The sequence below is a fragment of the Stegodyphus dumicola genome, chromosome 1 (genome assembly GCF_044657685.1).
Source record: "Stegodyphus dumicola isolate Sdum_Otavi_A_Nest chromosome 1, ASM4465768v1".
Lineage (NCBI taxonomy): Eukaryota > Metazoa > Arthropoda > Arachnida > Araneae > Eresidae > Stegodyphus > Stegodyphus dumicola.
The window spans coordinates 57,426,122-57,439,773 of record NC_140768.1 but is presented as its reverse complement, the minus strand read 5'-3'; the positions used below and the strand labels follow the sequence as shown (position 1 = coordinate 57,439,773).

Genomic DNA, 13,652 nt, shown 5'->3' with positions numbered 1-13,652 from the left:
TTTTAATAAATAATGTGGTTGGTTTTCTATTCAAATATATTTACTTTTTAATGTACTGTATTTTTTTATTTAAATAATCTTTTTTAAAATATTTTTAATGTTTTAAATGTCTCAATTTACACAATTTGTTTTACTTCTTTTCTTTGTCCAGTTGTTTCTCCTTTTTCATTTAATTGGTAACTTCTGTCGAAAGAAGTTCCACCCAGTATGAAAACAGATCTCATTGCTAGCAGGAAAAAATTACATACACATATACATATTACTAAAGAAGCTTATTGCCACATGCAAGAAAATGTTAAATATACAGTAATGAAAAAGTTTAAATTGATTAGGAATCTTTGTAGAAATATTTCAATGTCTGAAGCAACCCAATTTATACAAAATTTTGTTTTATTTCTTTTCTTTGACCAGTTTTTCTTCATTTCCCATTAATTGGTAGCTTTTGGCAAAAGAAGTTCCATCTAATGTAAAAGCAGATCTCATTTTTAGTGTAAAAGTTACATACATATATATATATACATATTACTAAGGAAGGTTATTGTAGCCTTTAAAGAGTGCTGAATGTGCATAATGAAAATGTTTAAATTGGTTAGTAATATCTTGTATGAAGTAAATGTAATCGTATTAATGTGAAATTTTTAAAAAATCAATTTTTTTGGCTGCTTTCTGCCACCATAGAAAAAATTTGCCAACCTTGCTGCGAATGTACCATTTACCAAATTTACCAAATCTGAACTTCACCCTAAGGCTGTTTCCAACATGTCATATCATGTATGGTAGGAAGGAATATGTCATTTCTGAAATTGCTAAGCCATGAAATATATTTAATTATCTTTTAAAATCATAAAAAAAGGTTATTGTATGCAATAGCAAAAAATGCTCTATTTCGTTAAACTGTTTTTACTATTATGTAGATTCAATATGGTAATTTTATTTTATTTTATTTTCCTAAATTCATTTTTGTTTTCTGCTCTTCCTAAATAATAATCTTATTTTGCTATTTATGTTATTGATATTGTGATGTCGTGGATGCTTCAGTGGGAACGGAATCAACACTGGTATTGGTGATGCATCACTTTAATTACAGCACATACCACAGATACAACATTTAATTAATACATTTAGAAAACTTGAGTACATATCCGAGTTGGTGACATGATCAGAGACATTAAAAAAGATAGCACTCGTCATCACTGGACAAATTTAGTCTCCACACCTCAGCTCGCTGGCGGAGCTTCCCAAACTCCTCTCTGACAGGCGTCTGACCAGAAAGTCTCTTCTCTATACGCATGCATAATTCTCAGTTAAGTCGTTGCCATTCACAGTTCTTTAAAATAGGTGTTAAAATGAATTACAGTCCTCGTACTGTGAGGAGTCCGCTAACGAAGTTCTCTCTAGTCGAGAGCATCATAGGTCTTTCTAGTAGAGATTTCAGAAGCGTTCTTTACAATATGAACAGAAATTCAGTTTCAGAACTTATTTAAATTTGCAGGCATGAAAGCAGATCTCGTAGCATGTACACAGAAATACATATTTATATGTGTATGTTATAAAAAAGTGGTATTTCGAGTAACAAATGAGGCTAAAGTGATACGAAACATTTCAGCAGCAGGATCTCAAACTCGCGATGCATGGTGCAGATCCACTGGTAGTAGTGTACAGTTCATTTTGTCCGTTCATTTTCTTATGAACAAAATCTTATTAAAGACTATTGTACTTTTACACAATATATCATTACCAAATATACATATATTTACATGCAGAACCAAAGAAAGCAACAGTAAGAGTTATTTTACCAAAATCTAGTTATATTTTCAAATATTTAACTTTCATCCATCCTAAATACAGAAATTTCTTCATAAAATCCTCATTATATTAGTTAAACATTACTTACTAATCTCAATTTTTAATGAGGAATAACCTCCTCTTCAATACAAAATTGCACCCAAATAATGTTCTATTTTCCAATAGCTGTATGTATAAGTTTTCATTCAAGGAACTTTCTACGCATTTTCAAGAACTGTAATTGAACTAATATTGCTAAATATTCCTGTTCTTCAAGATAAAAACTTCAAAGACTATATAATTTATTCAAATTTTCCTACATTACATTCTACCTCAGTACAGAATACCTATCTTAGAACTATTTTCATAAAATAACATTGAGAATTAAATATGAAATAAGCATGCTTCACTGTAGAATATTTACTGTTTTATCCAAATATGAATAGCTCCTTTACCAAATTTACTTACCCAGAATTCCCAATAAGTTTTGGAAAATGTGCTATAAAAAGCAATTTATTTACCTAAATATGAGTCTCAACAGGTTCTTATTGGTTTCAGATTTACTATGAGTGGGAGAACCTGAAGTTCACTAGCCTTATCATTATACACACAAAAGTTTGAATCATTGTGTATTATAATCAGCACTTTAAATGCATTTAATACTGATTCAACTAACTTTAATTAACTTTCAATGAGGATTTTTAAAAGATAAGTATATTTATGCTGCATATTATAAGTCTCAATCCACATACACACTAAGAAAATCACACTCATTAAGAGTAGTGCACATTTTTCGGTGAAACATAAAATCTTTTAATGTATAATTATAAAACTTGGGTAACAAATCATTACCTATTAGCAGAATACAGTAAAAAAGAGTATTCTAATGGTAACTTTCAAGCCTTAGGAAGTAATAAAAAAAATATTGATTTAAAACCTAATAAGAAGCAGTCAACAGCTAAATAAAGACACGTTTCAATATAAATAAATTTTTTATCAAAATATATACTTGGTAAAATATTTTTTTATTTATTCTGGTAAAGGGGGTAATAAAATATTCTGTAAAAAGTCATCACTGTCATAAATGGAACTGCAAGTGTGTACATAAAGCTTGTGGGGCAACTCTTTTGAAGTTAACTAGCTAATATCATTTTTTCAGCATTATTAATAGCGTTTTCTCTAGTTGTCTCCATTATGTAGGGGTAGCAGCGCCGTCTTGAATGCCCGACTGCACTTCCCTTACAGATAAATACTTTCTCATAAATAGTGTTGTTAATTTTCTGCATGCATTGCTCGTTAAGTGTTCTGTCTCTGCTGACATATCGATCACCGTTTTTTTTATCTTTTGTGGTAGCACATTTTTGTAATAGAGCAGTTTGGATAGTTTGCATTATTTCACTGTATAAATCTAAAAGTTTATTGGTCTGATATTTTAATTCAAAATGATCTGAGACAAGGCAAAAAGGTGCTTTTAAACATTTGTTGAAGAACACATTGTGTTCTTTTATGACATTCCATTTATGACAGTGATGACATTGTGTGTTTGCACAAAATATTGCCAGTTGATTGTTGTCTTTGAAGGCTGCTTCCGAATACTTGAAATTAAAGTTTGGTAATTTGTTCATGGAATCATACCATGTTGCAGGGGTCATTGTCACACCTTCAAGGGAAGATCTGAAACTGAAATTATTCTTTTCTACAAAGTTTTGTATATGAATTTGAACATTATTATTCTTATTTACAACGATGGAAAGATGACACATCTGTCCCAATGTGCAACAATTGATCATTTGATCATGATTCTGTGGTGACTGATTCCAGAGATATCTCAAGTATCTCATCTTATAAACTTGCTTTTTTGCATAGAAAAGTCCATTTCATCAGGCGAAAAGCTCCACCTGCAGTTTCGTACTACATTTATAAGGGTTTTCATCACTAGAAGAGGTCTGTGTTCCAGATTCAGAATGTGAGTCATATTATTATCTCTTGTAAAATGCAACACTCTTGTCGCACCGTAACTCAAAGTGGCAATGCAGCACATAGGGTCCGGAGAGCTTTCATCGCCTCTGTATGCAGAGATCTTGGCTTCTCCATCAGGGTATTTATTGAGCATAACATAACTATGTTCATCGATGAATGCTTCTATGTACTTTTAATTTGCTACAGTCCACAGCTAGGTGGTGACTAATGTCTCCAAAAAACTAGGTGTGTCCATCATCATTCCCCAAAAGTGTAGCAAGTCAGGCTGGAATATATTGCCACCTGTAATATACAAGTTACTGCTTATCAAACCCAGTCGTTTAATAAATCCAAATACTTTTGAAACGTAACTGATTTTAATAAGCAACAACTATCTTTCAGATATGACTGCTTGTATTTTGTTTTCAAATTGGGTCCAAAATTTTGAAGTTATCCGGTATTTCTTAATACAGACTGTGGGAATAAATGCAATATTTTCTATTTTAGGAATATATATAAACAATTTAAAGTGGTAAAGAGGAAATTTACACTCTTTTGCAAAAAAATCGAAGCAATAAGAAGGACTTTTGCGATCGTGACGAAATTTGGTAAGCAAAAACATCTTGATCAAACCTGCAAATGATCAGAGTTTCAAGGCAAATGAACAGGAATTCCAATCATAGCATGCATTTCTATTGCAGAATTCGCAAAGTATAAAACCAGTAACAGAGAGGAAAAATTTATCTTTTTTTGTTGCTGCCATTGTAATTTTGTAAAGAAGCAACTAAAGATGCCATTACGACGATATCGAAGACCTTACAGACAACTAAACTACTTCGAACGTGGTCGCACTGTAGAATTGCATGAAGCTGGGGGGTCATACTGAGCAATATGCCGCCACCTGAAGTGTACAGACACTGCTGCGCGAAGATGTTGGCTGCAATGGTTGCTACAAGGAAATTGCTGATGAAATGAAGGCTCTGGAAGGCCAAGGAGCACAAATGTGAGGCAAAATAGGATGATTGTTCGCCAGGCCCAAACCGCCCCAAAGGTATCATTGTCGACTATTCAACGCACTACAGCCACGTCTATACCTCCCATGGTACCGTTCACCATCTAACGACGCTTGTCTGAGGTGGGGTTTCGCTCACACAGGCCTTTAAGACGTTTGCCTTTGACCCCACAACATTGGCAGCGGCGTCTGCAATGGTGTCACAGCCGATCATCATGGCTGCCATCAGACTGGCATCGTGTTCAGCAATGAATCGTGCTTCACTCTTGAAGCAGATGACCACTGTGTTCGTGTCTGGAGAGGACGAGGCCAGGGTTCCCAATCAGCCTTTGTTTTACAAAGGCATACAGCCATAACCCCTGGTGTGATGTGTGGGGTGCTATTTCTTATGACAGCAGGTCATCTTTAGTCATCCTTCGTACATCTTTAACAGCTCAACGATATGTTGACACCATCCTGCAGCCGGTTGCATTTGCATTACCTTTCATGGCACGTCATCCTGGGGCCATAGTCCAACAAGATAATGCCAGGCCACATACGGCTTGCATATTTTCTGGATTGTCTCTGTGCGGTTGATACTCTTCCTTAACCAGCGAGGTCACCAGACCTTTCACCAATCGAGCATGTTTGGGGCATGGTAGGCCGCCAGATTCGGGCACCACAAAATATCACAGATCTGGAGCAACAACTGATGAATGCCTGGCAGAAGGTGTCACAGGATGATATTAGGAACCTCTACCACTCCTTGCCTTGGTGAATTCAAGCATGCATTGCCGCCAGGGGAGGTTCAACCAACTACTAATTTGAATACTCAATGGGTGATTATGACCTGTGAAGAGGTACTATGACCTTGCTTTTTTAATCATTTTATTATGCTACACGGACAGCATAAGCATCCTACAGGCTCTGAACAAGAACAGCACACACACCTTCCACATCTCTTCATTAAAAGACGTGCTTATTACCCTGTCTTCTTCCAGACAAGTGTCTCTGTGCTGGGTACGTAGTCATCATAGTACCCAAGGTAACGAAAGGGCCGACTCTTTAGCTAAAGAAGCCACAAGTCATCGACTCAGAGATACCACTTTCCATAGTCACTGCCAAACACAAGTTCTTTTGTGCTTTCATGTCCATCTCGCAAGCTTGCTAGGCGATTCAGATGCTGGTTGACACACCTACTCCACCTTTCCCGTTGTTTCCACCAAAAGGCTCAAAACAGATTTCTGTCTACAACAAGCTCTCACAAATCATGGAAGATTTCCCACATACTTCAGCAGGTTTTGCCATCAAAACATAAAATACGCCTGCGATGATTCAGCTTCTTCAGCAAATGTTTCACATTACATCCACAATATTTTTTTTTCCCCAAAAAAGAGTGAATTTTTTCTTTGTGTGTCTATTTAAAATATTTTGATAGCTTACGGAATTTTCATCATTACATATGTTTTAATAATACGTATTTGAACTAAATGAATATTCTATATTTCCCATGTATTTGTTATGAAAAAATACGTTATACTAAATGGTTTCAATTTGTATATTATATAGGTATCATCGGGGACAACAAGTATATTATGAAGGAAAAGAAGTGGGCTCAAAAAATAGTGGTTTAATATGTACAATTAGCTCTTCTGAAGTAAGTAAAGTTTTCTTAGAAACTATAGTTGTGCTAGTACTGCTATTTTCAGGTCACAGAAAACATAAGTGTTGATGGCAAGCATGTACATGAATTCATATATTTTCAAAATAAAGTGGATGGATCTGATTAATGAGGAGGCTACTATTTTGTATATCTTATTTATTTATTATAATTATTCCTACTCAAATATGAGCATCAGTCTTTTTTTTTTTTTTTTTTTTTTTTTTTTTTTTTCTACATTTGTAAACTGAACAGGGGGCCAAAAATTGTACATACACTTTAGCAGAAGAAATACCTGTATAAAAATTGAAATATTAAATTTACTAATATGAAGGTATGAATATTGTAACCATTCACTTCTATAGTTATAGCAGTTGCTCAAAATGGGTACCATAAGGCATGTTTATGCTTCTTGTTATGGCAAACTGTGCAAGAGGTGTCTTGCAAGTGCGATCATATTTCTCTATTTCTTCAAAAACCATGTAGAAATCTTGTTTGTATTTTTTCATTTTTATATCTAAAGGCTCTTGGTTCTTTTGCCTTAGCACTTTCACTATTATCTAAAAATATTTCTAAAAATCTAATTCATCACTAGAAGAGGATGATAGAGACTCAATTGCAATGTCTGCAGTTTGACTGTCCTGATTCAAATTCTCCAACTGTTCTGAGAATAATTTCATTCTAAATGAAAGTTCATAGATTACTTTCTTTGCCTTTTGAATTTGTTCGTCATCCAAGAAAATTCGGTGTTTCGGATCTACATATATTGAACCCAGCAAAACCTCATTGTCTAGCAAACTAGTTTCTCTTTTCTTTATTGAAGAATTGATTCCGTCTGCAATAAACCCTCCATTTCAAAAAGAACAAACATTCCATTCTTACATTCTCGCCTCCTGTCAATTCTTCAGATTGCAGCTTTTTTGTGGCTTTATATGGTGTAGAAAGAAGAGTTTCTAATTCTGAAAGATCATTCCACAGTCTTTCTGTGGAAACATTAGGATTATCTACTTCTTCTAAAAAAAGTTCTTAATTCTAAAAACTCTTTATCATCAAATATGTACTTCCTTATCGCGTTGCTTGATCAATAATTCCTCCTTTTCCTGCTCGCTTCCTAAGAATGGCATCAATTTTACAGGAGCTATTGCTGCTTACCTAAATTTAGCAGTGAGATTTGTAACTAAATGAATCAGTTTAATTGCTAATGGCAAATATTACATCCATCCTTATATTTATGAATATGTCAATAAAATAGAAAATAACTATTTATTAATGTATACAGTTCGTAAATAAAAATAATAACTCAGCTTGTCATTAATTTTTTTAATTTCATTTCAAATTCAAACTGTCCTACAAAAACTGGAGTCTGAGTCAACCTGTTTTTAGCAACTTTGACTCCACAGCCCTTCCCATTCTACTAGGCCGATTGGTGGAATCCAAATTGCGTTTTCCATGTCTCAAAAATATGTTTTAGGATATATATTAGATTTATATATAGCATTGTTCTAACATAGGTATTTTGACTCAAAATCTGTTCCCTCCTTCTTCTTCTCTGAAATAACATACCAATTTTTTTCCCATATTTCAATTCTGTGACTCAAATTTTATAATTTTTGGTGAGAAATTTGGCTTTTTTTGTGCCAATAATAGTTCAAATGTCGAACTTCTTAAGTTATAGCAACCTATTTTCCTTTCCCCTTTTTCTTCATTGTCCACGATCCAAAAAATAGTCAGTGTTCATACTTTCAAATAATTTTTAACAAAGTGAGTAAACCACATTTTTGTTATTATTGCTTAGAATAGATACGCCAAATTTCAAAATGCACCAAAATGTAAATTCATGTATACCTTAGGAAATTTTGAATAAAAAACTCTTAATTTTTTGCAGGTATAAAAAATATCTATTTTAGAAATATAACTACTTAGAAATATATCTACTTTAAGATTTTGGCAAAATTTTTATGTTATAAATTTAAAATTTTTTTTGAATAATTTGTAAAGATTATTTAAAAATACAAATTTTAAAAATAAATCTTAAAAAATAGGCGAATTTCGTTTAGAATGAACCTGAATTTCGAAATGTGAAAGGAAGTATCAAATAAGTTGATTAAAAAAAGAGATACAGTACAAAGTCCGAGATTCGGACTCATCGGGTCTTTGGCGATTCTGGATTTGGGATTTCAGTCATCAGTTTAATTCTAGTAAGATGGCATTCAGAAATTATAAAATTAAAAACATGAAATTGTAATTTATGAAATAATGAACATTTATGATCTAAAGCAGGGATGGGCATACATTTTCGGTCGCGGGCCAAAAATCGAAAACAAAACGTTTGGTGGGCCAAGATATTTTTCTAAAATTTTAAGAACAATATACAAGTATTACAATTTAATTATGTTAATGAGATAACTGAAATTGCGATTTCATTTTTAAAAGTTACTTATATTGAGGTTCGAGGCATGATGTACTGATTCTAAGGAACGAAGCTAAATGCGCATGTGTCAATCTACTTCTGAAATAATTCTTTCTAAGGTTTATGGTTGAAAACACTTGTTCACATATCTAAGATGAAGCAAACATAGCACTGATTTTCTGGGCGTGAGATAATAAGCTTTAAATATATGCGGGAATTTATTTATTTAGGACTCAGATAATCCTTAAGCATGTGCAAGAAACAGACATAAGTATAATAAATAACTAATACAGCTCAGGCTTAAAAGAGATATGTATATGTATTAGATATGTACGGGAAACTTACTTTCAATAATGATTTGTAAAACTCTAACTTTGGCATATTTAGAAACAGCTGCTTGAGATGATTGTTAGATTGCAACTCGATTCAAACTGCAAATCTGACCTTACTGCTTTCCAGTTTACGTTGAAAGGCATGGTAAAAAATCCAATTCTGTTTGAATGGCATTGAAATCTTGACATCTTCGTTCAAACTCAAAATGCAGTTTTTTCAAGCCATCTTCGTAATTCTTAAGCTTCTCTTCAATTACTGAGGGTATTGAATTTAACCTCAAACGAGACTAGCTAGCTGCCCAGCAAACATATTAAGATTTACTAAGTTAAGTTCTTTCTAAGAGGTCTAATTCACCTATAATTGGATTTTTATATGTCTGCTCCCCGAGAAAAAGATAACGCTTGTTGACGTCAATCTATAGCTATAACTAACAAAGAACTTCCGCTGCTCACACTTTACGGATTAAAAGCTGTCTGTGCTTGCTATTTCTGTCATTTTATGTTTTGCATACAAAAATAGAGAGAGTAAAAAGATCATCAGTTCTTTGAAAAAAGGAAGAAATAAATAATATTTAAACAAAATAGAAAAGGAGATGGATATATAATACATATCTCTTTTAATTTCCCTCGGACGGAAAAATTTAAATTCTCTCCGTGGGCCGGATAGAACCTTCCGGTCCGATCTAAAGGGTATCAAAATTTATAAAAAAAACAGCTTAATATTTATTTGTTTACTTTATTAAACATTTCTTTCAATGTAAGTTGTTTAAGTTGCTTCATTTTTAATATTTTCTCTTTAATTCTGTAAACAGACATAATTTCTTATTCAGTTATGTTGTTGAAGTCCTGTAATTGATGTGTGGATAATTCCGACTAGCTTGTCAATCGAAATTTTTTCGTCTTCAGTAACCTCTCTGTCGCTTTCTTCACTATCAGTAGCTGTATTTTCTGGATTTAGAACCATATTTCATATTTTGCCATCCATTAATTGACTGATGATTGAGGAGCATTGAAAACCTCAATCATCAGTCAATTAATCGCAATGAAAACCTTCTTTTATATAATCTTTATTTATTACCGCTTCTCTACATTTCTGTACAAAATCCATTAACTGGAAAATTTCACCTTTGGATTTGCGATATCCAAAAATCCTTTAAAATTCACGACTATCGTCATAAAATTTGGCTATCTCGCTCACTATGTATCATAAAATTGGCGACTGAAGACAAGTTGTTCCGTTAAATTTTATCTTCGGTCTGTTGGGCACTGAGACAACTAAGCCTGAGCTGTATTAGTTATTTATTATACTTATGTCTGTTTCTTACACATGCTTAAGGATTATCTGAGTCCTAAATAAATAAATTCCCGCATATATTTAAAGCTTATTGAGGGCTGCAGTAGATATGTTACTGCATGATGCAGTCTCTGTGAGTCCTTAAATTCTGCTACCAAGCGCCTTTCCTAAATTCTCCTGCCTGGTGTGGCCATACGAGCCCTGGCGCTGGTTCAGGATTTATTCAGGGTTAGGTAGCACTAAATGTAATCATTTGGTCTATGAGTATCATTAAGAAAATCTATTTTTAGCATATGGAAAGAAAAGTTTTGTTAAACATTTCCTCATCAACATTTCTTAGCGCATCTTAAATCTGTAGTCATCGCCGAGCATAATGCAACATAAAAGTTTACCATATTCTTTATTATTCAGGTACTAACATAAATAAATTTTTTAGTTAATTGAATTTGGTATATATGAATCATTGCTCAAGTTACTACATGAATCATTACTCAAGTTGTCATGCGTTGATAAACATGCGGTGATGAAAGCAAAATATAATAAATAATGATTTGCCAGGTTGCCATCAGGGATATAAAATATTAGTGTGTGTAAAATCAATGATGTTATATATGTAGAATGTTTCGTTTTGAAATGTTTGCCAAGCAGATACCCAGCAGAAGAGTAAAATTATCGATTTTACAAATATATGCTTCAATAACGAAGTATTTTATTTAGTGCTGAAGTGAAATTAAGAATCGGGATTCACCATATGTTTTACTGTGCGCATGGGGGGAATCAAATGCACATGCATAAAGCACACAAAAAAAGTTGGTGGTGACTTTGAGGTCCGGATTTTAGATCATTCCAGATATTGGACATCCGGATCTCGTATTTTGTACTGTATTAATAAATATATACCAAATTCAATTCACATTGAGGAGATAAAATTTTAGGAGCTAATTTTTTAAAAACTACTCGTGCAGTTTTTACAAAACTTGACAGTTTGGCATAACTTGAGTCATAGAATTGAAATACGGAAAAATATTGCCATATCATTTCAGAAAAAGTCCAGTTTTGTGTCAAAATACCTATATTAGAACAATACTATATATATAAATCTAATACATATCTTAAGTTGCGCTTTCAAAACATGAAAAACGCAAGTTGAATTTCGTCAATAAGACCGGTAAAATGGGAGATATAGAATTGTCCTTCTCTTGCCCCCCCCACAGTGTATATAACAGTCAATTTAACCCCCTTCCTCTTTGAAAACCACTGTGTTTCTATTTGAAATATTCTAAATTATTTAATTATTACAACAGTTCACCCGAAAATTCTGAATTCCTCCCCGACACAGTATAAGAATTCTGGTGTCAAATTAAGCAATTAATTAGACACATTTGACTGAATTTAAGACTTAAATAGTAATAAAAAAATTCTAATCCAAAAATACTAATAAATTAACTGAGAACATTAGTTTAAAACTTACTCAGTGTGTGAAGAATAAGCAATTTTTTACAGAAATGTCCTAGACACATCTAAATGAAAAAATACCAAAGTTGAATAAAATAAATAATTAAGTACATTTTTTCACAGAATGTAAGATTAAAATTTAGAAATGCAGAATTTACTAGAAATGAACACAGATCACTGTAATCAGAATACAAATTTCAGAATAAAGAATAGAAACCTTAGATTCAAACCAAAGACTGAAACAAATTGGCGAAGGCGAGTTAGAAATTTCCTAAACTATGCATTACATGCGTGTAAGAAATGTTTATATTTTTTATAAAAGGAATGTGTAAAGGAAAAAGAGAAATTAAATTATCATCTTTTAAAGAAGAGAATTCTATTTTTCCACAGTAAAGCTTATAAATTGGTATGCCAACATCTCTAAAAAATAATAGCAAATACAGTGTTTAATCAAAGTAACAAAATTTAAAAAGTTTGCACTGAAATAGAACAACAACAAAAAGAAATTGTTATTCTCATAAAATTTTAAAAGAAAATAAAATTCCAATTAACTTCATTAACAGTCTTTTAAAAAAAGCTGGAGTAGTCTACACCCTATACATTTTTTTAAAGTATGAAGTTTTTATCTGAAAGCTCAAATAGAGAAGGATAAAGAAGAATGTTTTAGGAAGTTTTATAGTATTTTTCCATTTATGTATATTTTTCTTGATTTAAATTTTATTAACAGATGGCCTAATTTATTCTAGTCATCATGATAAGCGCATGACGTGAAGACTTTTTATTTTTTTAACTTATATTTCTTTTCTTCCTTTTCTTAATTTCCTTTATATATTCCTTTTATAAAAATATCTCTTACAAGAATTTAATTCACCTTTTAAGAGATTTCTAACTCGGCTTCATTAGTGAAGCCAAACTGGCACCCTAATTATCCATTTTTAATCTTAAAAATTTCGTTCTTTGTTTCAAAATCTGTAGTCTGATTACATTTGTAGTATATTTTGTATTTCTACATTTTAATTTAATTTTTTTCAATTTTAATCTTATATTCTATGAAAAAATATACTTAAACAGCGCTGGGATTTTTCATTCAGATGTGTTTAGTACATTTCTCCAATGGATTGCTTCGGGATGAAATTTGCTGGTTTTGAATTTCGCTCCTTTTGAGCCTTTCTGGAATTAGTTCTAAATTTCTTGCTTTTTTTCTATAGTGATTAATTTTCAGCAGCATATTGCATGTCAATAACTTAGGATAGTTTTGCTTTTTTTTTTAATTTTGATTCTATATATATATATATATGTGTGTGTGTGTGTGTGTGTGTGTATGGGTATATATTAATATATACATTAATCTTCATTGATGTTCTTATTAATAATTATGTATTTATACCAATGTGTTTATTTTGAATAAAGCTTCAGCAATCAAACTGAAGCCTAATCCTATATTATTTCTTCCAGATATGGATTAAAAGGACTTCTGATAGTAACAAAATCCGCATATATATTTCACAGTTGCAGAAAGGAAAATTTACCATTAGAAGACGATCAGCATGATATTAGTTGTCAATAAGGATGTATATAAATTTTGGTTGTAACTTAATCTGTATATATGTATATTTTTTAAAAAATGTATTTATTGTTCCATATTTTGTAAAATATGACTATATATTTGTACAGTCATCTGATTTGCTTGATTTGTTCCTATTTTTGACTCACTTTTGACTTTTTTGTATGTCTTAATTGTCTTAATGAAATCTGTTTCAAGTTTT

The 13,652-nt window shown here is 32.1% G+C and overlaps 1 protein-coding gene across 1 annotated transcript in view; it reads left to right on the top strand.

Moving 5' to 3' along the window:
• The window catches only part of LOC118198309 (sin3 histone deacetylase corepressor complex component SDS3), a 94,386-nt gene extending 80,734 nt beyond the window's left edge, over positions 1-13,652 (top strand). Inside the window, exons 11-12 of the mRNA XM_085815073.1 lie at positions 6,305-6,392; positions 13,342-13,652. Of these exons, the coding sequence (XP_085671199.1) occupies positions 6,305-6,392; positions 13,342-13,437 (184 nt within the window). The 3' untranslated portion in view covers positions 13,438-13,652. The remainder of the gene's footprint in view (positions 1-6,304; positions 6,393-13,341) is intronic.